This window comes from Salvelinus alpinus, chromosome 19 (genome assembly GCF_045679555.1).
Source record: "Salvelinus alpinus chromosome 19, SLU_Salpinus.1, whole genome shotgun sequence".
Lineage (NCBI taxonomy): Eukaryota > Metazoa > Chordata > Actinopteri > Salmoniformes > Salmonidae > Salvelinus > Salvelinus alpinus.
This window is the reverse complement of record NC_092104.1, coordinates 26071091-26096803: the sequence shown is the minus strand read 5'-3', so window position 1 is coordinate 26096803 and position 25713 is coordinate 26071091. Positions and strand designations below refer to the sequence as shown.

Sequence of the window (25713 nt, the reverse complement as noted above, 5' to 3'; positions counted from 1 at the left end):
ATATTCTAATCTAATTAATTAACAAGCAGGAGTTTGTTTTCTCTTCTTCGCGTGTAGTGGTGGTTGAGTGGCAGGCGTCCCCTTGAAGACCTCATTTTCTCAGACTACTTTCCCCGCCCCTCCAGCTGATGGCTGGCTGTAAATACCTTTGGTTGTCAGGAAGTGAACTAGTGTGTGTGCCAACTGGAAAATTAAGGGACATAACATCTTCACATCTAAAATAACCGAACGAAATAATCGTGCCTTTGAGGGTATAGTAATTATATTTTCAAGGTAGCTAACTAGTTAGCTAAATCGTATTTCTTTCTAGCGCCTACATTTAATAGCTAGCTATTTGCAACAAGCTAGCGTTAGCTTGCCAGTTTACGTTAGTAGCAAGCTTAAGCCAGGTTTATTTTGAAAATGAAGTTGCTTGTTGTCGCATGTCCACCATCGAGTTGTTTGATTGACTAACCTCTAAACATGAACGTACTCAAAATGCCTTGCTAATCAAATATTTTACATTAGCTAGCAAGTTAGCCAGACGTTTCTTGTTCCAGACAGGGTGATTGCTTCATTGTTTATCCTTCCCAACTAAACTAACGTTAACTACAGTTTGTTAGGCTAAGGAAACGGTAGTTGGCTAGCTAGAAAGTGCCCCATATTTCTCAACTAAAATAATAACTAACTAGGTTAAGGATGACATATTTGCTGCCACTGATCTAAGTAGAGTGTTTTTAAAGCAGAGATTGCATCATGATTTGATCAATATAGAAAACTGGAACATATCAGCTTTGGACATGGAGAAGAAGCATGGAAGGAGTCAAGCATGGGGGAAGTTAGTAAAAGTGGACACTCAATCTGAAGTATTGCTTGTCAACAGGGAATGCACTGTCGGGCGAAGAAAAGGTAAAATTACTATCCCACACAGTGACACTAACACAATCACTTCACCATATTGTTACCTGAGTTTCACAACAAGCTAACGAGTTGAGAAACTCAGCTACCATATTGTAGGCTAATTTATAAAAGATAGAGAAAGTAATGCGGTAGGACACTAGCTAACGATTATCTATAAACTGTCAATATTTTGTGAACTACCAAAACGCCCTGTTATCGATATAAATGATTATTGCTTGCACAATCATAATCATGTGTAAAAACTTAAGACATAACACTTTTCATAAAAGTGTGTTTTTATTTTTTATAGTTGAACACTTTTAATTAAATGCATGTTGCTTGTTTTGAGGAACTTGTTTATAAATGTCTTGATGTTTATAGACAGAAAATACCATATCCTAGACATGAGTCGGGCAGTGTCTGTGCTCTTTAATAAATCCAGTTAATTTAAGGCACAATACCCCCAGTCTTTAGTTCACCAAACTTAGACAACCTCTCTGATGATAACAAAGCCGTCTATTGAGAACATGTGTGCAGAATATTAAGTAGGCTAGTTTGTTGTATGGATTTTGACCAAGGAAAGGTTATATCTCCTAGGTTTCTGTCTGTGTCTTTCTGCTCTATTATATTGAGTTCCAGGAGTCTGCTTTCCGGTACAAAGAGACTGAGCCTAATGAGCTAGTCTGTTATGCAGCAACCACAATATGGTATAAAAGAAGAGAGGAATGCATCAACAATAAATCAGCATTGTCGTATAATCTCAATGTGGTATTTTCCAAGCTCACTCGTGACGATATCATCAGCCATGTGGCCATTGCCTAAATACTTGTTTTCCTGTTATTTTAAATTAGATAATGAGTAGGCCCAAATTGTCTTTGTTTACAGTAACATGACGTAAACAAAATGCTTTTTACACACAATATAGCACAAAAGCTCCACAACAGTAGCCTACTGTACGACAAAATCTAGTTTATTCAAGTCATGTTGAAAATAGTAATCTTTGACTATGTTGTAATTTTTTGGGGTGCATTTTATTAACTGTAAATAACTTTTTCTTTCACCAGGCTGTGATCTTTCCTTTCCTGCTAACAAACTGGTCTCAGGGGATCACTGTAAGATAGTGCAAGATAAGAGCTCAGGGTTGGTGTGGCTAGAGGACACAAGGTATGAAGGGAGTCTTTAAAAAAAAAAATCTAAGTACTTTATAGGCTCAATGTAGGTCCATTGTCAAGGATAAACTGATCAATTATGTATGTTTAACGATACGATAATATGGTAATGTAGAGCATGTTGCTTAGTTAATGAGGCTAAATAGATTTTAACCTGCGTTTATGTTTTATTGTTAAAGGAAAATGTATTATGCAGATTGTATTTGTTTGTAATCCTGTTTATAGTGACTGATCAGTGGATTTCATTGTGGATTGAACAGATATCTGCCTGCCCAGCACTGCACATCACAGTGTAGTCTAATTTTCAGTGTAAGCAACCAGCTGGCAAATTACACTAACCACCAATTAAAGAGGTTGTGTTTTACCATGCGCTAATAAGTCAGCAAGATGAAAGGCATTTTCTCTACACGCATTTCTCTAGTGTGCACACACTGCATTAAGGCGTCCGCATACATAGGTTCGGTTTGCTCCTAGCAGAACTTGGCTAGGCGACGTGAACGTCTGTACTTCCTTAAAATACATTCTGTTGAAAAAAAGTGGCAATATTACTGTTTGTCCCTCTTGAAATACCATAGCAACAAATAAACTTCCTCAAAATAGTATGATTTAATCTAATATAACTCAAGAAATCTGTAATTCATTTGTACATTTTTGCCGAAGAGGTCTTAGTCGGGCAATTTACATCTAACTAAGATGTTTGGTGCAGCATTTCTCAAGTGAAACTGAAAACTAGTCTGTTGTTGAATGACAACAAACACTTTATTGAAGAATCCCTACTGTTGACCAATCACAGAAGGGGGTAGACTTCGGATACCAAACTTCGACAAGCCTTAATAAAAAAATGTTTGTGCTCGAACAGCCGGGGGGAAAAAACCTGCCAAATGCGTCCGAAAATCCAAAACGAAGAAAAACTTCACAAAATGTGGTCATAATATATGCACCAACTTTTTTGACTGGGAAGCATACGGTAAGCTTTAGGCTTTACATCATTGAGCAAAGTGGCAGCTCTAACTGTTTTGCTCCTGAATATTGTGGATGCTTTTCCAATAGAAAGATGGAATGCGACAGTGTAGTATCTCAATAGTGTAGGTTAAGATTCCATCCCTATATATCCCATGAAGAGAAGCTACTATTTAACTGTTACTATAGTAATAACTGCAGCAAAGTTTTTCTAGCCAGCCAAAACTGAGACACAGTCCTCTTTAGTATTGGATTTCTTCCAAGGTTGCTGATTGAATACAATGACAGACCAATGTTTTTGTTTTGTTTTTCACACCTCTAGCACCAATGGTACAGTGATTAACATGTCTAAGCTGGTGAAGAAGCAGATTCATATGCTGCAGAATGGAGACGTCATCTACTTTGTATACAGGAAAAACGAACCAGAGCAAAGTACGTTTTTTTTTCCTATTTTGATTGGGGTGTTTGGCTCTCATTTTTGTAGCGGTTTATACATTTTTAGTTAGGGCAAATGAAGTCTGATATTTTTAAGTGGAAATTACAAACTTTTAAAGCCTTTTTAAACCGCCAATATAATACAAGTTTGCATTTTCTGCTGTGCAGGAATTTTCTTGTAACAGCAGGGTGATCAAATTAAGATCCATCTGTAAGTGTATAAAGAACTATTTTGGGAGTATTGTAGATAGGCTGTAGAAAGAATATAACGTGTTCCTTATTTTCTTCAGAAGGTGTGTATAAATTAGTAGTGCATAGGGTTACAAAGTGAGGGTATGTAAATGGTAACTTTCCAAGTTTACCGGTAAACTACTGGAATTTTGGAAACACTCTGGAATTTATGTAACATGTAAAATAAGATGATTTTAATATAACAAATAGAATGACACCGCTATAAAGCATTATCCTAAATATAACCCATCAACTTGGTGAATACCGTTCGTGTTTAGCATGAGGGTTTCAGCATGAGATCCTTTATTTTGGATTATTTTTTACACACTTATTTATTTTACTATGTCTTTGTTGTAAATGTTTTTGCTCCAAACTGGTTGTGGGAAAAAAATCAATAGTTGAAAGACTTGCAGAGTTAATTGAATATGATGCCATTGTTGTTTTTAGATGCTTTTTTCATTAATTACGCTATTTTCTCTTGAACTGTATAGTCTATCCACTAGAAAGTCATGGACAATATGGACACAGATTTAAAAATATAGATATTTTATATAAAATGTATATATTTTTTAAGTTATTGAAGTGCAAATGTCCAAAGTTACAAAAGATTACCGTAGACCTTGGCACCAGGTAGCCTGAGTGGTTACAGCGTTGGGCCAGTAACCGAAAGGTCGCTAGTTGAAATCCCGAGCCGACAAGGTGAAAAATATGACGATGTGCCCTTGGGCAAGGTATTTAACCCTAATTGCTCCAGGGTTACCGTTGATAAGGGCTGACCTTGGCCGTGATCCCACTCTCTCAAGGGTGTCTCAGTGGGAGTTTGGATATGCAAAAAATATATATATATTGAAATTCGCATATAATACGTACTTGTGAAATAGGACAACTATAAGCACCCACTAAATTATTATTATGATCCAGTAACTTTGGTAAATTACCAGTAGTTTTGCAACTGTAGTATTCTGCATAGTGCACACCATTGTTAAGCATTGTCAAGGAAAGCATCTCACTGTACCATGTGCACGTGACCAATAAATGTTGATTTGATTTAGTGCATACAGGTCTTTTGGTCCACTTGTTTTCCTGTGTACCTTCCAGTGCTGCCAACTTGGTTATAAATATATACTGTACACAGTGAACTTGCATAATGTGTGTAAACTGAGTTGGACCAGTCGGCCAAGAATGACCTCTCAAAATAAGAGTAATATTTTCCCTTTTTGGGGATATTTAACGAATTGTACACAAACCTTCGCCTCAACAACAATAATAATAATTATAATTTGTGTGTCCCTTTTCACGAAATGTGTCTTGCATCTCACCAAACAGCACAGCATCACTAATAGGTACATAAATGCATACATAAATCACAAGCAATAACTACAGCAGACAACACGTGGATACAGTTCATAATTCAGTTAGGGTTGAGCAGTTATTTATTCAGTTGATTTATACTGGTGGATTTCTAGGCTCTGGCGGTTTTGTAAAGATGGACTCTGTATCAGCGGCCTGATGGTATGAGCTGGTACTACTCCTGGTTGAGTGGGTGTGTCAGGTTGGTGGCAATTTCCGCTCCTGCCGACCACTCTCCAAGAACAGCACTTCCATTTTCTTCAGATTAACTCCACTGATTTTGCTTGACAGCTTTACTACTAGTTTTTTAAAAATTTGCTATGGATGGATATCTGCTTGTACCAGGCTTGGAAACAGAACGTGAGAACGCTGAACAATTGATGTGTAGAATATGGTTGATATTCTTTTACTGACCTGATATTTATTTAATCTTCACGAAATAGAGTCATTGTTGTCCCTTTTTGTATGTCTGTGTGTGTGCAGTCTAGGAGAGTTTTCAGTCAATTATAGTTCCAAGATATTTGTATTGCTCAACTGATTCTATTTGTTCTGAGTCAATGTGGATGGGCCTGGTGTCGTCTTTTTATAGTTCTTAAGTTTGTAGTTCTTAAGTTTTTTTCACGAGTCAGTAATGTTTTTCCAATTGAGTGAAGTATAACAATCTCTTGCTTCTACAGACATTGCCTACATGTATCAGTCCATAAAACCAGAGAGGACATTCTCACAAGACACAATTGGTAAGTATAAAATAACCAAATCAATGTGATATTTGATTGCTACCTCTTGACTTTGCATATTTTTCATGAAAAACATTTGTAGGGTGATTTTAATTAGCTTGTTTGTTGCTTTCCACCCTTTCTCATCATGTCAGGTGGTGCCACCAGATGCTCAGTAATGCAGCAGAAAGCCCAGACCTGCCCTGTTACAGCAGCAGTATGTGTGTCTGTGGAGCCATTCCTTGTTGGACTTTCACGGGAGCAGCAGGCCGTGGACGAACCCCAGCCCTCCACCTCCTCCCACCTCCTCCACACAGTCTCCTCCTCTACAGCCTGTTCCTCTGCAGCCTCCCTCCTGCACTCCTCTGCCTTAGGTAGGCTTTCCATCTGGCCTGTGCTTCCTCTTTATGGTGCTCATTGAGGGGAAGCAGGGACTGGGAAGTAAATCTGTATTTCACCCTCCTCAAAATCTTCGACCGGTATAGCATGGTCTCCCCTTGATTGTGCCAGCTTTGTTCACTCTCCCTTACTTCTTTCAAAGGACAGCTCTTGCCGAATGATATTATGCCAGACTTTTATGATCACAACTACTTGTAAATCTTCCCATATTCAAGAACAGGCACAGGTAACTGAATTTTCCCCAATCATATGGCCTTTTGATCATTCTCTGTTGTGCATCCTTTCACCCTTCTGCTGCTGCTGAAGGCAAGGCTGGGCAGCACAACACTAACCTCATCTGCTCAACAGACACACGACAGACTGAAGCCCAGAACCGAGTCACAATGTTGTATAAGGAGGAGGAGGGGGACATGGAGCCAGAGAGAAAAAGGAGGAAAACTGACAGTGCTGGTCAGTGCATTCAGTGTCATTACATTGTGGAATATTGACACTTGGTTGGTGACACTTGATTGTAACAGTGTTTTCCCCCTTTCCCTTCCAAGACAAGGACTATGATTTTGGACTGCCACATACTTCCAGTATTGCGGTGGTCGGCCCCAGCCCAGCTAAGGTTTCTCTTATCAGGGATCTGTTGGGAAAAGCTGCTGTGGCTGTGACTGTGGAAGAAGCCAAGACTGACAAGATGGAGGAGTCCCTCACCTGTATCATCTGTCAGGACCTACTTCATGACTGTGTCAGGTACAGCAAGACTCTACCTACTACTACATTAGAGAATAGGCCCACTCCTCTATTTCATTGCTTGTGGCTCCTCGCAACAGATGAACATAGCAATGCTTCAATAAATATAATACATCAAGAGTCGTATTAACACAACATTTTATAATTCCTAGTAATTCTAATTTTGTTCTATAAGACAGAAAGGTGCCTCTACTGCATGTTAATGGTATCAGCTCCCTGTGTGTACCCCATGCAGCCTGCAGCCCTGTATGCACACCTTCTGTGCTGCATGTTACTCTGGCTGGATGGAGCGCTCGTCTCTCTGCCCCACCTGCCGTTGCCCTGTAGAGAGGATCCGCAAGAACCACATCCTCAACAACCTGGTGGAAGCCTACTTTATCCAACACCCAGGTTTGTATTCAATCTGCCCGACTCTACCCTTGTACCCCCATTAACACTATTGTGGATAGCGACCAGCTCTTCCCCCTGTTAAACTCGGTATTTGTGTCTACATCTGTCTCCTTCTATTTTGTTGTGTGTGAATAGACCCAAATAAAGCATGGAAATGTTGACCCTGTGTTGACCCTTTGTGTCCACAGAGAAGTGTCGCAGTGAGGAGGACCTGAAGAGCATGGACAGCCGGAACAAGATAACTCGGGACATGCTGCAGCCAAAGATTGAGCGTTCCTTCTCTGATGAAGAGGGCAGCTCTGATTATCTCTTTGAGCTCTCCGACAACGACAGTGACACCTCCGATATCGGGTCAGACAGAAGAGTAGCTGTGTGTGTGACTGTGACCATGTCTGTGACCCTGTGTGTATGGTTGACCAAGAGAGTGTGGTTTGTTTTTCGCCCTTCTAAACATTCTTCTTCTTCCTGTTGTTGTGTTTCCACAGCCAGCCCGTTGTGATGTGCAGACAGTGTCCAGGCTACAGGAAGGAGGTCAGCCAGGTACTGTGGGCCACAGGGCCAGACCCTCTAGGACCAGCCCCACCAGCTCTTCTAGGACCAGTCCTACCAGCCCCTCAAGGACCAGCCCCACCAGCTCTTCTAGGACCAGTCCTACCAGCCCCTCAAGGACCAGCCCCACCAGTTCTTCTAGGACCAGTCCTACCAGCCCCTCTAGGACCAGCCCCGCCAGTTCTTCTAGGACCAGTCCTACCAGCCCCTCTAGGACCAGCCCCGCCAGCTCTTCTAGGACCAGCCCCGCCAGCTCTTCTAGGACCAGTCCTACCAGCCCCTCTAAGACCAGCCCCGCCAGCTCTTCTAGGACCAGTCCTACCAGCCCCTCTAGGACCAGCCCTACCAGCTCTTCTAGGACCAGTCCTACCAGCCCCTCTAGGACCAGCCCCACCAACTCCTGAGGACAGGCCAGGGAAACCCCCTGGGGCTGGGGAATCAACATTATCAACATGCTCTGATGTCCCCACTACAGGTACTGAACTATGTGTCCATCTGTTGCTCATGGTAACGGCTTGCATTTATATAATGCTTTTATTTCTAATATGTAAGTGTTTTATGTTGTGTTGGTTGATTAGGGAGTTATGACAACACAATGTAGTGCACTTACAGATCAAATTAACTATCAGTATGTTGTACTCGCCTGGACACAGAAATATGTGACAATGCTTGTAGCGTAATTGTTGGATCTGTAGATTCTGTAAGGATAGTACAGTGCAGCCTTCAGGACCTTGACCCAGAGGACATGTCTCTCTGTGTCCTGTCCTCCTGCAGCTCCTCATGATTACACCTGTCCTCCTCTGGGCAGCCATGTCATCTGCACCTGCTGCCTGCAGCCCATGCCAGACCGCCGCGCCGAGCTCATTGGCCAGCAACTCTCCGCTCAGCAATGTGAGTGGCCCGCAGGCCTGTCAATCAATGTTAATGGACCAATGGCAAGAGTGCTTTGGCTGAAGGTGCTGATGGGTGCGGTTCTTTGTGTTGGCTAGGTGTGGCGTGCCTGCGGCCCTTCTGTCACATGTACTGGGGCTGCCAGAGGATCGGCTGTCAGGGCTGCCTCGCACGTTTCAGTGGTGCGTCTCTGCTCTACTACTCCTAGATTTACTTTCAAAGTTTGTCACTAATATTTTCAACAGTAAACTAACATTCAAGGTTGAACGAAAAGGTAATGTAAGGTTAGGAGAATCGGTATCAAGTTGTAGTACTTGATTGCATATAAGGTTTGTGCATATTTAGTTTAATTGACCTTAGTAAATAAACAGGTAGAAACTTTGCTCTGGGCTGATTGATGCTTAGTTAAACCAGAGCTTCTGAGGAAATTCCGAGGTAACGCTATCATTGTGGTTAGTTTATTGAAAATAGTGGTGGAAATTTACCAAAATATTGCCTGTATTGTCCCTATGTCTTACACATAATTTGTTATCACATTGCAATATCATGTTTACCAGTATGAGAAATATAATTTCCATGTCTTTGTCCACAGAACTCAACCTTACAGACAAATGCCTGGACGGTGTTCTGAACAGCAATAACTATGAATCAGAGATCCTCCAGGTACTTCCTTTCTACTCTTCAGCTCTAACCATTGATTGGTCTGAACACCCAGAATCAGCATCTGCATTCTTTGGGCCGGTTTCCCAGACACAGATTATGCTTAGTCCTGGACTTAAAAGCTATTTCAATGACGATTCTCCATTGACCAAGCTTTTTAGTCCATGAATAGTCTTAATCTGTGTCTGGGAATTGGGAAACTGGTGCCTGGTTACATAACCCAGGTTAAGTGAATCTATTTCCTTTGCATTTGTTTATAACTTCTCTACTACAGCGATCACTAACGTCTAATGTATAACCTGTCATCCTTCCGCCTTATAGAGTTACTTGTCAGCCAGAGGGATGTCGTGGAGGGACATGCTACAGGAGGGTCTTCAGGGCCTGCAACAGGGAACCTTCTATCTGTCTGGTCAGTCTGACACTATCCTTTTCACCTCACATAAAACTTGAGATTTGAAGCGTTCCAGGTTGTCATTTTTGCATTTGCATTGCACATCTCCGAAAATTCCTACATCATATAAATGTGCTTCCTGAGACACCATTTCCAGGTCTTTTATTTCCATATCTCGTGACTGCAAAAACGATGAGCTGCAATTCCACCTTTAAGCTTCCCATCTTGAACATGGTTCTCAGTCTTACTGACAGTGCAGAGCATCCTTCCAACTCACTTTGGGACACACTAGTAACTCTATCTCTCCCTCTCTCTCTCCATGTTTTATATCTCAGATTATCGCATCAACAGTAACGCCATACTCTGTTTCTGCTGTGGCCTGCGAGCCTTCGGGGAGCTGGCCTACAAATACAGACAGAACATCCCTGCCTCGGCGCTTCCTGGTGAGCGAAAGCAGCCTCTAACTCAGCGGTTCCCAAACTAGGGGTCGCAACCCCATGTGGGGTCGCCTGATATGCAAATGGGATTGCCTGATATTAAAATGGGGTCATGGGAGAATTTCCAAAATACGGAGGATTTTTAAATGTATACACTACTGGTCAAAGGTTTTAGAACACCTACTCATTCAAGGGTTTTTATTTTCACTATTTTCTACATTATAGAATAATAGTGAAGACATCAAAACTATGAAATTACACATGGAATCATGTAGTAACCAAAAAAGTGTTAAACAAATCAAAATTATATTTGAGATTCTTCAAACAGTCACCCTTTGCCTTGATGACAGATTTGCACACTCTTGGCATTCTCTCAACCAGCTTCATGAGGTAGTCACCTGGAATCCATTTAAATTAACAGGTGTGCCTTGTTAAGTTAATTTGTGGAATTTCTTTCTTTCTTAATGAGTTTAGGCCAATCAGTTGTGTTGTGACAAGGTATGGGTGGTATACAGAAGATAGCCCTATTTGGTAAAAGACCAAGTCCATATTATGGCAAGAACAGCTCAAATTAGCAAAGAGAAATGGGAGTCCATCATTACTTTAAGACATGAAGGTCAGTCAATTCTGAGAATTTCAAGAACTATTCTTCAAGTGCAATCGCAAACACCATCAAGCGCTATGATGAAACTGGCTCTCATGAGGACCGTCACAGAAAAGGAAGACCCAGAATTACCTCTGCTGCAGAGGATAAGTTCATTAGAGTTACCAGCCTCAGAAATTGCAGCCCAAACAAATGCTTAAGAGTTCATGTAACAGACACATCTCAACATCAACTGTTCATAGGAGACTGTGTGAATCAGGCCTACATGGTCGAATTTCTGCAAAGAAACCACTACTAAAGAACACCAATAAGAAGAAGAGACTTGGGCCTCCCGAGTGGCGCAGTGGTCAAAGGCACTGCAATGCAGTGCCACTAGAGATTCTGGGTTCGAGTCCAGTCTCTGTCGCAGCTGGCCGCGACCGGGAGACCCATGGGGCGGCGCAAAATTGGCCCAGTATTGTCGTGTTAGAGGAGGGTTTCCCGGCAGGGATGTCCTTGTCCCATCGCACACTAGTGACTCCTGTGGCGGGCCGGGTGCAGTGCACGCTGACATGGTCGCCAGGAGCACGGTGTTTCCTCCGACACATTGGTGCGGCTGGATTTCGGGTTAAGTGGGCATTGTGTCAAGAAGCAGTGCGGCTCGGTTAGGTTGTGTTTCGGGGGACGCACTGCTCTCGACTTTCGCCTCTCCCGAGTCCGTATGGGAGTTGCAGCGATGAGACAAGACTGTAACTATGAAATTGGGGAGGAAAAAGAAGAGACTTGCATGGGGCAAGAAACACAAGCAATGGACATTAGACCGGTGGAAATGTGTCCTGGAGTCCAAATTTGAGATTTCTGTTTCCAACCGCCGTGTCTTTGTGAGACCCGGTATGGGTGAACGGATGATGTTTGCATGTGTATTTCCCAACGTAAGGCATGGAGGAGGAGGTGTTATGATGTGGGGGTGCTTTGCTGGTGACTGTCTGTGATTGATTTAGAATTCAAGGCACACTTAACCAGCATGTCTACCACAGCATTTTGCAGTGATACGCCATCCCATCTGGTTTGGGCTTAGTGGGACTATCATGTTTTTTAACAGGACAATGACCGAACACACCTCCGGGCTGTGTAAGGGCTATTTAACCAAGGAGAGTGATGGAGTGCGGCATCAGATGACCTGGCCTCCACAATCCCCCGACCTCAACCAAATTGAGATGGGTTTGGAAGAGTCGGACCGCAGAGTGAAGGAAAAGCAGCCAACAAGTGCTCAGCATATGTGGGAACTCCTTTAAGACTGTTGGAAAAGTATTCCAGGTGAAGCTGGTTGAGAGTGTGCAAAGCTGTCAAGGCAAAGGGTGGTTATTTGAAAAATTATTTTTTGGTTACTACATGATTCCATATTATTATTTCATAGTTTTGATTTCTTCACTATTTTACAATGTAGAAAATAGTAAAAAATAAAGAAAAACCCTTGAATGAGTAGGTGTTATAAAACCTTTGACCGTGTGTGTGTATACAGTGCGTTCGAAAAGTACTCAGACACCTTGTCTTTTTCCACATTTTGTTACAGGCTTATTTTTAAATGATTTATTGTCTGTAGGTTAATGAGGGGGAAACAACAATTTAATAAATTTTAGAATAAGGCTGTAAGATAACAATGTGGAAAGTCAATTGATCTGAATACTTTTCAAATTGTCACGATCATCTAAGGTGGAAACAGCGGACCAAAGCGCAGCGTGGTGAGCGTACATACTTCTTTATTTTAAGATGTCGCCAACAAAACAATAAACATCAAAACATGAAGCCAACGTAGTGCTCACAGGCAACTATACATGGACAACTACCCACAAATACAGGTGGGAAAAGGCTACCTAAGTATGGTTCTCAATCAGAGACAACGATAGACAGCTGCCTCTGATTGAGATCCACACCCAGCCAAACACACAGAAATACAAAACATAGAAAATGAACATAGAATGCCCACCCAAATCACACCCTGACCAAACCAAAATAGAGACATAAAAAGCTCTAAGGTCAGGGCGTGACACAAATGCACTGAATTAATTAGACAATATTATATCTCAATCATTGTAATGTGGTTAACCTTTTAAAAATAAAAAGGAAAATGATTCAAATCTAAAATATTTAGATTAAACCAGAGCTCCTTTAGATCATGGGAAAAGGCCGCACGGTGAATGGCTAGGCCCGCTATGCTAATAAACCACACACTATTGCAGAGACTGTGATATTACCGACCGCAATTGATATGGTGAAAACAGTGGGGGAGGGCAGAGGCACATAAACTCACATCAATACCTTTTTGATAGATAACTGTTAAACTAAGAATGTATGCTCTTGCTAGCAATCAAGAGGAAACTGAACGACTCAAACTCCCCAGCTTATGATCTCCAAATGGACGTTATGTGTGAGGGCCGAGATGCCTATGCATTGACTTTTGTTTGCTATACATGTCAGGGGATACTATTCACGAGGACAGATTGTTCTGTCTCACGATTCCCGAGCATGAAACGGCACATGGGATGTTCAGTGTGCTTCATGGCTATATTGCCGAAAAACAATCGAAGGATGGGCTTTTGCACACTCCAGCTATGGCGGGACGGCAGGCAGGCCTCTCCACTCTAGTTATGAGTATGTCTCCCTCTGCCTTATGGACGCATTGTATGATACACCGAGAGAAACTGGCGGCAAAAGAGCTGAGCACAGATCTCGGAGATATACTGCAATAGGTAACTTTGTAAACCACATCAAACCACACACTGCGCGCGTGCCTGTTTGCGAAACAATATGGAGATATGGGATCAGAGCATGACAATGTTATAATTCACAGCGAGGCTTGGTGGTTATCGAGGGGGAGTGTTGGAAAGATTGTTTGCATTGAGAGAGGAACGGTTGACATTCACAATGGATGTAAAAAAATATATATATATATATATAATAAGACTTGGTTGACTTTTTGTGTAATGAAAATAAAATGTCTCGTTGCCTATGTAACAGACATATTTGGGAAACTGAACGAACTTAATTCAAGAATGCTGGGGAAATACAAAAACATTCTACAGATGAGTGACAAATGTTTTATTGGAGTCTTTCTAAAGCGAAACATGCTCCCTTCCATCAGCTGTGCATGTTTCTAACAGAAAATGGCATCAGTGACCACGTTTACATGTACACCAATATCCCATTATTATTCAGGATACTGAAGTATTCTGATTTTGAGTTGACACACAAACATAAACAACGAAAAAGCTTGTATTCCGGTTATTAGAAACCCGGGTAAAATGCCTGGGATATGCTGATTTAAGAAAGGGATGCTGTAGCATTTTATCCCGTTGACTGTTGTTTTTGCGGTCTGCGCAGGCTCAGTTTCGCATGTCATGGGTGTTGTGGGATGTTTTCATCTGATTTTCAAACGAATCCCTTCAAAAAGTAGGCTACCTGCGCAGTTTGATCCACCATAATAATTCCATAATAATTTTGCCTACTATAATTTATTCACTATAATTTACTAAGTTTCTGCTTATTTCCGACATTTGGTAGTCCATTGTTATTGTTTCCAACATTTGGTAGGCCATTTGTTTGTCAACTATAGTTAGATACATGCAGCTTCTCTTCTGTCACCATATTGCACCAGAAGACTAAATAAAGTAGTGCTCACCAGAATGTCTTGCATCGATAGAATGAATACATTAGTAATCTAGTTAACACAGGTAAAGTTGTCTGTTTCGTTTAGGAACCGGGTAGAAAACGCAATAACTCAAACAGTGGAAAGATTTGGCCTATCCAAAATGTCCAAATGTCATCCGTTTGACCGGTTTTAAGGAAATGAAAAGCTGAGAAAACGATTTAAACACTTTTCAGATAAGACTTCAATTTGTCTTGGGTGAATATTTTATGTGGTTGAAATACTGTCTGCTTGCCTAAGTGTCAAAGATGGCACATTCGCATTTTCTCGAGAGATGCTGAAACAGAAATATTTCTCCACTCCTGTTCCCAAGACAAAGCTAACATTTGTTGTATAATTTCACTGCAAGAAATGCACAATTCTCCAGGAATTAATATTATATTACGCTACATGTGAGCGGTTATAGGCCCTACAGTCAAAGTCCGTATTTCAGTTACTATTCCATTTTTAACCCATATATTTCAATTAGGAATATTTTGTTTATTCATGGTCACAGGGATACTCATGAGCGGGTTATCGAAGGTGCATGTAAACAACTTATCCAGAATAAGACCTTAAGCGGGATATGAGCTAATATCCAGAATACTGTTAGTAAACGTGGTCACAAAGTGTTCCACACGAGTGATGACTGCTCACCACCTCTTGGAAGAGCACTTAGGGACCTACTTCCCAATCCGTTTGACTGTGATTCTGGCTCAGTTGACATGCCGGTAAGTGAACTCGAACAGCTGATCGAGCTGTCTTGACCGAATGCATTCACGGGTCACTACGGAGGAGTTTTGGTTCCTGACCCAAAGGAAATAACATGCCATCTCCCTCTGAGCAGTGATGTTGCGTTCAAAACAACTGGGAACTTGTACATCTCCGACTTCCCTGCGTTCAAGACAACTGGGAACTCTGAAAAAATATATTTTTGATATGGCCTTTTTCTAGAGTCCCGACTTTCCGATCTGAAGATCACTGACGTCATGATTTGACCTCATAGTTCCCAGGTGTCTTGAAAGCAACCATAAAACTCATGGTACCCTTCGCCAGGTCATATCAATGTGAAACTGGATTCAGTGCTCTCGTCTGCATTAAAACCAAATATCGATCCATGTTGGATGATAAGATGCGTCGACCACGCCCCTTGACTTTGAGAACCTCAGACGCGACATGCTTCAAGCACACCCATCTCATTAGTGGTGGTGAGATAAGACACATTATGTCTGACTAATTTGCAATTGCCTGTCATAGCTCCACATTAAAAGTATGTGATGGTGAGTTAAGACAATCAGAAATACTGTTAGAATGTTTTTCTATTTTCTGCCATAGGCCCAAATAAAGTAAACATTAGCTGTTAATTAGGAGACAGTTTTTTTTTCTCACATGGTTGAGGTCGTGAGAAAATGAGTTTGGGAACCCCTGCTCTAAATGCTGGATACTGGGAGATGACAATTCCCATTCAGAAAACTTGAATGTCCTCGGAGGCAATTCATTTGGAAGAAATCACAATACAACAATACAGTTAACTAGCATGTGTTAAATATGAATTAAGCTTTTATTTGTTTGATATTCATTTCCACAGCTGTTGTGACGTCTCGGCCAGACTGTTATTGGGGACGCAACTGCCGTACTCAAGTCAAGGCACACCATGCCACGTAAGTTATAAGATGTGGTCTTTATTCCATTTTCTGAATAGGTCTCCATAGTCCTAGTTTTTAAGATTTTGTATGGATAGATATCACAGGAGGCTGGTGACACCTTAATTGCGGAGGACGGGCTCATAGTAATGGCTGGAACAGAATAAATGGAATGGTATCAAACATGTGGTTTCCATGTGTTTGATGCCATTCCATTCTCTCCATTCCAGCCATTATTATGAGCCGTCCTCCCCTCTGTAGCCTCCTGTGATAGATATGCGTTCTATTGCGTGGCTGTACATGCATTTTACCAACAGAGGGCGTTATTGTATAAGCTTGGCCAATCACACCTGGTGTTAGAGGAAAGGTACAATCACTCCTTCACACTTCACAGCTCCTCATACAGCAGCTCTGCTTCTGATACAAGATGGGACATGTTTTGTATTGTTTCCCTTTTACTTTGTTGCAGGAAATTCAACCACATATGTGAGCAGACCCGTTTCAAGAGCTGAAGAGCCTCGTAGGTGACCTGCTATGCAAGGCTCTCCTGCTATGCAAGGCTCTCCTGCGAACACTGGCGCGTACACAGACTTCCAAGGATCTCCTGTATTACTCTCATATGTACAGTGATCATTTTACTCCCTTATTAAGCAGCACCTTGCCGTGAGGAAAGGTATCTCTTAGGTAATATAACTTGTAGTTCTCTCACAGGCTTTATAGGCTTATGTATTTGATGATATGCTGAAATTACAATCACACTCTTTTTGCTAGGTCATGATTAGCCAGCCTAGTGTTATAGGTATAGTAGGGGTGAGTGGGATAATGCTATGCACTCCACACAGTAAGAGCGGATTCCCCTATATGATGATGACAGACTTATATCTTATGTGGAATATGATCATCATCGCCCTTCATTCCAGTATCATGTCCTTTTGGGTGAGGGATATATTTTAAAAAATCTACTGAAGACCGTTGGCAATCAAAATGGACTTTGGCCATACATGTGCCACACAGGATGCAATGCCATCTTTTGTGACAGTTTAAGGATCATATTGATATTAGTAAGATGTTGATACTTTTCCTATTTCTGTGTTTCTGAGTAATTAACTGAGTAGTTAACTGTTTTCCTTTCTCTTAACTTGTGGTCTAGTACTTTAGATATCTTGGAGAATTATGTATTTGAATTAGAATCTAGAGCTTCCTACTCAACTGCTTACTGTGGTGTTCTAAACATCTAGTAGTATTCATATGTTGGTTATAGAAACTTCCCCCAAACAAACTAGGTTGAAGCACAGCTATGTTATCAAAAGACTTATCCATATACAGACTTTGAGGTTTCTTGTGGTTCATATATATGGATGACAGATTCAGTGGCACCATTTTGAATTCAGACTGTTGCTGCTTCTGCATATTAATAAGACTGCTAACTGAAAAGACAAGTGTAATGGGAAAGGGAGTTGTACTTAGTTTTGGGAAAAGGGGGATTTCTGCTAGTTTGATGTGGATTTCCCAACAAGGGAAAAAAGCCCTGTCAAAGCTGAGAATAACATGGTTCAACTAGAATCTTTGGGAAAGTTAGTTGTATAGGATTTCAGTTCTTCCGGCAGGGATAAGGGTTATATGTGGAAATGTAGTTTTATCTGAGGCTGGGAAAGGCAGGGGTATTCAGTTATATGCTTTGCTCAGGGTAATCAACATAAAGCTGATTTTAAAATGGTGCATTAGAGAGGCTTTCTCAGACCTAGACTAGTACTAACAGCCAATGCAGTTTTTTTGTTAGAATGCACAATGGTTTGCTAGAGTTTAGGGGTGAAATTGTTCCTCCTTGTTACATTATATTAAGTTAGTGGTGTTGGCTAAATATATGAATTAAGCAAGCAACTTGATCATACGGGTTCTATCATACCCGTATACTTATTAGTATGATAGAACCAGGTAGCCTAGTGGTTAGAGCGTTGGGCCAGTAACCGAAAGGTTGCTGGATTGAATCCCCGAGCTGACAAGGTAAAAATCTGTCCTTCTGCCCTTGAACAAGGCAGTTAACCCACTGTTCCCCAGTAGGCTGTCATTGTAAATAAGATTTTTTTCTTAACTGACTTGCCTATTTAAATAAAGGTTACGTTAAAAAAACAAAAAAAACATTGTAAGGATTGCCATTCTGTTAAATTAAGGACATGTTTTTCAATATATAGGAAGTGTTACCTTGGAGCATGTTGGATAGATCTTATAATAGTTTTGTTTATCAGAGGGGTATTTAACTCTATTGTGCTATGTTTGTATTGTTTTGGAGACACAAATGAACAAATACCATGGTATGGTCAAACCTCATCAGTTAAACCTTAATTGGTGCAATTTCCCATAATAACTGAGGAAATAACACATTGCTGTTTGGTCAGGCATTTTTATCTGGCAGTGAAAGTACCCGTGCCAAGTTAGAATTGAAGAAAACAACATTTTGTCATTTCTAACAATGGAGACTGAAAGTGGGCTCTATTGCTCTTAGAAAAGGACTAGAGGTGTAAAAGTCTCACGCTGCCAGACATGTTACTGTATTCTTGCTGTATAAGAACTGCTGGGGTGATCTAAAAACTCCAGGATTATATTATGAGACAATTAGGTTGCATTCACACATGCAGCCCAATTCTGATCTTTTTTCAATCATTTGTCTTTTTGACTAATCAGATCATCCCTTTTTGCCGATAATTGGGTAAAATATCTGAATTGGACTGCCTGTGTAAATGCAGCTTAGTTGTGAGAAATCCTGCCTGTCTAATTCAGTGTTGCAGTTACACAGTACTCACAGAGATACAGGTGTGTCACTTTTATAGATCAACCCGAGACAACTGGCGGTGTCTTACTTCCGCGTTTTGTCTTATTAGAAGACTACTATCAACAACCAAATGTCCATAATGTTGTGTAGAACCACAACAGTAGACACTTGTCTCTTACTGTTTTGAGACATCGGTCACATTCTCTGTAAATTACTGACAAATCATTATGGAAGTCAAAACGGCCCAATGTCTGCAGACCTTTAGTCTGGAAAGAATGGCCTGATATACTAATGTTCTTCATGAGGCCTTATATATTGAAAAGTAGGAAAAAGATAACTAAGTTGTTAGTAGTGAGGTAGAGTACAGAAAAAACGTTTTGTCATTTTAAATTTATAGTTTAATTTTAAATCATCAGTCTTTGATTTTGTAAATTGTGACATTAAATTGACAATGATTTAAGAGGAAAAGGTAGTTTGCTCAAACTGTTAGTGTTTACAAGCAAGTCTAGCTTTGAGGTTATTTACTTTTATAATTCAGCTCGCACACATTGAATGTATGAATCACTAATTTGAAGACTTAACCAAGATTACAATTAGGTTGGGATTCTAACAAACACAGATTAACGACCTGTTCACAGCGATAGACCTTTGAAGGCAACTTCACAAACGTTCATGGAAATCACGTTATCTGTAAAGGCCACAGATGTCGGCTCAAGCAGAAATTACCTTTAAAAGTCCATCGGAGCACACTGGTACTTTATCTGCGTTTGTTTGAATCCTGGCACCAAACTGAACTGTAATAAGCACTGCAGAAACGGTGCAGGTTACAACTCTGTCCTGTAACTTCAATGGATATTAAAACATCCATTGAGAAATATCCTTGTGCAATCAATGTGTGTGGAACTCAGGATTGGAGCTGAAACTCCACCTATGTAACAATATACCCTCATTGGGACTGTTTAGTGGCAATATTCACACACTCAGACCGACTCTTCTGGGCTGGTATAAAGGGGGCAAATATGGACACGCTTTCTGCCAGAGCGCGTGTCTTTATTTGTGATCTTATGGGCTGGATTCAACCCGTATCGTGGTAGATCTGCGTAAAGATCACTTCCGATTGAGCTGACATAGGCAGCGTTTACAGTGAATGTAGTCTCCGCGACCGTGAGAACATTGCCTTTAATTGTCAATTGCGCTATAAAGCGGATCTTCAGCGCTACGGATTGAATAGAGCCCTAAGTCGCGGTTTCCCTGTTGTGGGTTCACACTGTGGCATTCCTCAGAGGCTCAGGCAATAGCTCAGCACAACACCCCCCAGCCAGCCGATCCCTCCCTACAGCAGCACTGAACCTTAATTATAACAGGAGGATCTGGGCACCCTAAGCCAACAACAGTGCAAGCCACCTATCAGGAATGGGTGTTAAGGAGGCTTTGGAGGGTGCTTTGCATTCTTAGAGGGAAACACTGTATTCTAGGGAAAATATTTACTTTGTGAGATAGTCTGGACCAAGATGCTCTGTACTAATAGTATGACCAGTCAGTATAAAGGCCTGGCCGGGGCAAGTTGAATTCTACCTCATCAGAGCTCCCGAGACGTTCTGAACAATCCGGTCTGTACTTTTATGTTTTGTGGATCCTAATAAGTGGGGAACTGACTGGACGGCATTTAGAGTAGCGCTGTTACGTTTTAATGCAGGGGAACACAACTGGTCCTCCGTTGAAAGCGGCTGCTGGTTTTTATTCTTGCCTTTGTCAATCGGCGACCAATTTAAAGCTGGGAGTTCAACCAGGTGTATGCACTGCACTCTGATCAATTAGTTAATCAACTTAATAAAGTGCTATTGATTTATCAATATATAGCCAGGTATAAATGAAAACTAATGGGACTGTGATTCTTAAGGACTGGAGTTGTGATTCCTAGTTGAATGCCTTTGTGAGCTTTTTGTGCCCCCTGTATTAGCAATGCTAAAATACGTCTTATGTATATGGCTTTAACATGTCTGTTTTAGTGCACTAATAACGTATTGCTAAATGTGTTTCCTCATTGTGTTTAAGATGCATGACTTGCTACTGACCACTTTCAATGGACATCAAATTATCAAAACTGAAGCAGCAATTTATGTAAACCTTTATTAAAAGTTCTTTGCACAAATTCCAACCAACCCTATTTATTTTCTGTTGCAATTGCTATGTTTTTCTATAGCTAGTCATATATGCTTACTTCTATTGAAAGGTTAGTTACTGCATTTGTCATTTTTCTTTTTACAATGATCAATTCCCTTTTAGAATTCAATATCAGCCTTAGGAATACATTTGGATACATTGTTGCAGCGTTGACGTTAATATACTGCATGTGAGCTACATCAGTTTAACACTGGAGGGCACAGAGTCGTAGTGTAAGCATAAACCATCTACATGGAGCTCTGTGGAACTACTATCATCCACTGCTCCAAGGCCAAGGTTGTTGGACAAAAGGTAAAAGTACACACAAGCATGAGGGCGCTATTGCGTTGGAAGTGCTTATGTTTAAGATTTTTATAATTTGATAAAAAAATAATCAAATGGATTAAATTCCCAATGCAGCTGTTTTTATCTCAAATCAAATCATTTCTGGGTAACAATTAAGTAACTTTCTGTAATAGATTCCATTGAAATGGGCAAAAACAAAGAGCTTTTTAGCAAAAAATGTATTCTCAAGCAAGATTTTAGCTAGGACTGTATGGGAGTAGTTTGCGTGGGGAGGGGGAAACTGAAAACTAGCTGTTATTGGCAGAGAGGTTTGGAACTTCGTTATTGGTCTTTTAACCAATGTACCACATGGGGATGTCACAATGGAAAGCCGAAACTCCCGCCCATGCAAACCTGCTGATTAGAAAGTCCTGTCTAGATTGTATTTTCAACAAGCAGCTATTAGCTCCCGAGTGGCACAGCAGTCTAAGGCACTGCATCTCAGTGCTAGAGGCATCACTACAGACCCTGGTTTGATTCCAGGCTGTATCACAAACGGCCGTGATTGGGAGTCCCATAGGGCGGCGCACAATGGGCCCAGTGTTGTTAGGGTTTGGCCGGGGTAGGCCATCATTGTAAATAAGATTGTTTTGTTCTTAACTGACTTGCCTAGTTAAATAAAATTAGGAATAACTCTGTAAAAATGTGATTTAAAAAATAAATCCGTGTAAGTTTCATCAACTGTTGTACAATATGATACAAAACAAACCAGTTAAAGGCTGGGCCTTTAACTGGTAGAAAAGTGCTCAGAGGAGTTGGGAAATAAACTGGTCTTTGAAAATAAAAACAATGTTTCCATCCATATTCAATATTATCTAACGTTTTTTTAACTATTATACAGAAGCTGAAAATGCCTTTGTGTGGTAAACAGCAAATATTGATGATGTTTTAAAGGCCCATTGCAGTCAACATTCTGTTTTTCCTGTGTTTTGTATCATATTGTACAACAGCTGATAAAACTAAGGCCTGGATTCAATCTATGCAGATTTCAGCGTTGGCCGACATCCGCATAGCAGATGTTTTGGCGGTGTTGGATGTGTAACTGCGGTATTAGCTGACATTAGTGAGCAGCTGCTCTTATGTGTCACAAACCACTCCCTACGGCGATAGAAAGTGTCGGCTCTATCCATGGTGGAAATAATGACTCTCAAATGTCAAACCATTGAAGTGAGGCTAATGCATGGTTTCATGTGTATTTGGATGGGGGGGATTTATGCCTAGCAGCCTAATTCGAGTGTTTGAACTTGTAACGTGGCTGCATGAACTTGTAACGTGGCTGCCAGAACTTGTAACGTGGCTGCATGGGATTTGTCGGATTATAGTCGGGTGTGGTTCCGTTGCATCCAATGTCTGCGAAAAGGTAACGCAAAGAGTCGCTTGATTTGACAGCTCGCAGTTCCACCTAAGATTCCGCCAAAATAATGCAATACGAATGTCAATCTGATTGAATCTAGCACGAACACTGTAAAAGCGTAAACATTTTTATCAGCATTATTTCCTGATAGTTGCTAATTGAAAATACAATTTATACAGGACCTTCTAAATCAGCAGGTTTGCATGGGTGGTATTTTGGCTTGCCTGGTGACATCAACAGGCGGTATAAGTAAATAGACCAAAAACAAAGAGTTCCAAAACGCTTTGCCAATAACAGCTAATTTTCATTCCACAAAATGAGTGCCTCTTGCATCCCTTTGATATTTTAAGTAGAAATTGTGCACAAAATATTGAATAGAATGTTAAAAGCCTGTTTATATTCAGTGAAGTGCCCTTTAATATTGACCACATGGAGAATTCAATAAATCATAATTTTTATACTAATAAAGACTTGCTACAGTCCCTCCGTGCGCCCTCTGTGAGCCCTCTGTGACTTTCAGGGAGATTTTAACCCACTTAACCTCAAACTTTCTCAAAGGGTTCTCCATCATTGTAAAGACCTAGTTATTTTGTTGCTTTGACAAAGTAATTTCTGAAAATTATTATTTATTTCATGTGATTTGTGATTAATTTAAAGAAAAAATAAATAAACCTGTCCCTCATTTTAAGGTCAACCCTGTTAGGTGAACAGACATCTCGTTTTAATATACAGTTGAAGTCGGAAGTTTACATACACTTAGGTTGGAGTCATTAAAACTCGTTTTTCAACCACTCCACAAACTTCTTGTTAACAAACTATACTTTGGCAAGTTGGTTAGGACATCTACTCTGTGCATGACACAAGTAGTTTTTCCAACGATTGTTTACAGACCGATTATTTCACTTATTCACTGTATCACAATTCCAGTGGGTCAGAAGTTCACATACACTAAGTTGACTGTGCCTTTAAACAGCTTGGAAAATTCCAGAAAATGTCGTCATGGCTTTAGAAACTTCTGATAGGCTAATTGACATAATTTGAGTCAATTGGAGGTGTACCTGTGGATGTATTTCAAGGCATACCTTCAAACTCAGTGCCTCTTTGCTTGACATCATGGGAAAATCAAAATAAATCAGCCAAGACCTCAGAAAACAAATTGTAGACCTCCAAGTCTGGTTCATCACTTTGGTGAGAAAAGTGCAAATCAACCGCAGAACAACCGCAAAGGACCTTGTGAAGATGCTGGAGGAAACAGGTACAAAAGTATCTATATCCACAGTAAAACGAGTCCTATATCGACATAACCTGAAAGGCTGCTCAGCAAGGAAGAAGCGACTGCTCCAAAACCGCGATAAAAAGCCAGACTACGGTTTGGAACTGCACATGGGGACTAAGATCGTACTTTTTGGAGAAATGTCCTCTGCTCTGATGAAACAAAAATAGAACTGTTTGGCCATATAGACCATCTTTATTTTTGGAGGAAAAAGGGGGAGGCTTGCAAGCCGAAGAACACCATCCCAACCGTGAAGGACAGGGGTGGCAGCATCATGTTGTGGCGGTGCTTTGCTGCAGGAGGGACTGGTGCACTTCACAAAATAGATGGCATCATGAGGATGGAAAATTATGTGGATAAAAAAGCTATTTTAGTATATGTTTTAACATTTTATTGGACAACTATAACAGTAAGGTACTTAAATGTTACCCAGAAAGTATTTGATATTGAGATTTTTTTAAAGTCCACATTGGGGCTTTAACTTGATAAAAAAATATATAGTGTGTACTAGTATGAAAACATCCAGTTTGTCACCATAAAGCAATTGACTTCAAGAATGTAGAAATGCTATATAAAAGTTGATTTCAGTAATCAAAAAAGATAGTTTTTGCATTTTACAAAGGTGGCACTAAAAATAGTTTATTATTGCTTTGCTGAGTGCATACTTTGTCTGTCTGCTCTCCTGTCACATGGCCTGGATGCTGGACTGTCACTGGTCACATCACATTGCCCGTCACACTGCATGGCACTGTTGATTGGCTGAGGGAAGGCATCTGGATCTGATTGGCTGTGCTGTGCACGAAGGCGGACTTTAACTCGTTAGTATTGGTGGCTGTGTGTGAGTCAGAGGGGTGAGGGAGAGGGTAAGGACTGGCCCCTCCTGAGGCCTGACTCCCCCATGGCCTCCACTCTGACCTTCCCCTCTGGAGGAGGGGGCCATTGGCTGCGCTCTGGGGGCCAGGGTTGAGGCTTGCGCCGGCGGGGCCCTTTGCCTCGTACACCCCCCGACTCAGTCCGTTCAGCATGGAGGAATACCCCAAGTGCTCAGCCAGGATCAAGGGCTGCCGGTCCTCCTCTTCACAGATGGCAAACACCGGGACACTGACGTGGTCGCTCTCTGTTGGGAAATCACGGCGCTTCCCACCCTGCACCTCTTCCGGCTGCCCCTGCCCAGAGGTACTGTTACTGGGTTGGGATGGGGAGGCCTGGAGGAGGGGGCCCCCGGGGGCCTTGGTGCTGTCTGAGGGACTGGACCCAGAGAGCAGGCCGAAGCAGGGCCCGGTGAAGCGGGAGCGCCGCATGTTGCTAGTGGAGTTTAGGCGGCGCTGCCTCTGGGCTGGCAGGGTGAGGGGATACGAGACGTTACTCATGGAGGAGTCGGAGGCGTTACTGTCATCCTGGGCCTCCAACTGGGGGTCGGAGAACACTTTCCTGCTGTCATCCCCACGGCATTCTGACACAAAGCCTGACGGGGCCTGGGGGGGGAACAACATCTAGTCAGCACATATCTCTCTGCAGTGCAACATGACACTCATTGTTTTTTTATCTGAGCTGAGTCTTGAAAAATGATTTTAAAAATCCACAGAAACATACATTACATGACTGTAATTCACTCTGGGTAAAAGCGTCTGCTAAATAACAAAAATGTAAAGATATACAGTTTATGATGGTGTGACTATTATTCAACAGCACTGCTGAATGA

General features: G+C 41.3%; 2 protein-coding genes across 6 annotated transcripts in view; one reads left to right on the top strand and one right to left on the bottom strand.

The window, feature by feature from the left end:
* The first annotated feature begins 118 nt into the window (after positions 1 to 118).
* Positions 119 to 21034, top strand: LOC139545200 (E3 ubiquitin-protein ligase CHFR-like). Of its 5 annotated transcripts, none has more exons than XM_071352708.1 (18): positions 119 to 251; positions 754 to 888; positions 1944 to 2043; positions 3331 to 3440; positions 5702 to 5761; positions 5896 to 6114; positions 6488 to 6589; positions 6682 to 6877; positions 7113 to 7267; positions 7456 to 7618; positions 7753 to 8291; positions 8591 to 8707; positions 8806 to 8889; positions 9300 to 9370; positions 9689 to 9776; positions 10094 to 10201; positions 16052 to 16124; positions 16576 to 21034. In XM_071352708.1, the coding sequence occupies exons 2-18, from the start codon at positions 780 to 782 to the stop codon at positions 16616 to 16618; spliced, it is 2337 nt and encodes a 778-aa protein (XP_071208809.1). In that variant the 5' UTR covers positions 119 to 251; positions 754 to 779; the 3' UTR covers positions 16619 to 21034. The 5 variants fall into 5 exon arrangements, with proteins under 5 accessions (XP_071208809.1, XP_071208810.1, XP_071208811.1 ...); XM_071352709.1 differs by having other exon boundaries at positions 119 to 273; XM_071352710.1 differs by lacking the exon at positions 1944 to 2043.
* Positions 20316 to 25713, bottom strand: part of LOC139545199 (uncharacterized) — a 46903-nt gene continuing 41505 nt past the window's right edge. The window contains exon 7 of the mRNA XM_071352707.1: positions 20316 to 25486. Coding sequence (XP_071208808.1) covers positions 24728 to 25486 — 759 coding nt within the window. The 3' untranslated portion in view covers positions 20316 to 24727. The remainder of the gene's footprint in view (positions 25487 to 25713) is intronic.

Coding starts and splice junctions, on each gene's coding strand:
- LOC139545200 (XM_071352708.1), top strand. CDS start 780: ATGGAGAAGAAGCATGGAAGGAGTCAAGCATGGGGGAAGTTAGTAAAA. Junction 8,890..9,299: donor CTGCCTCGCACGTTTCAGTG/GTGCGTCTCTGC, acceptor CTTTGTCCACAG/AACTCAACCTTACAGACAAA. Junction 16,125..16,575: donor GTCAAGGCACACCATGCCAC/GTAAGTTATAAG, acceptor ACTTTGTTGCAG/GAAATTCAACCACATATGTG.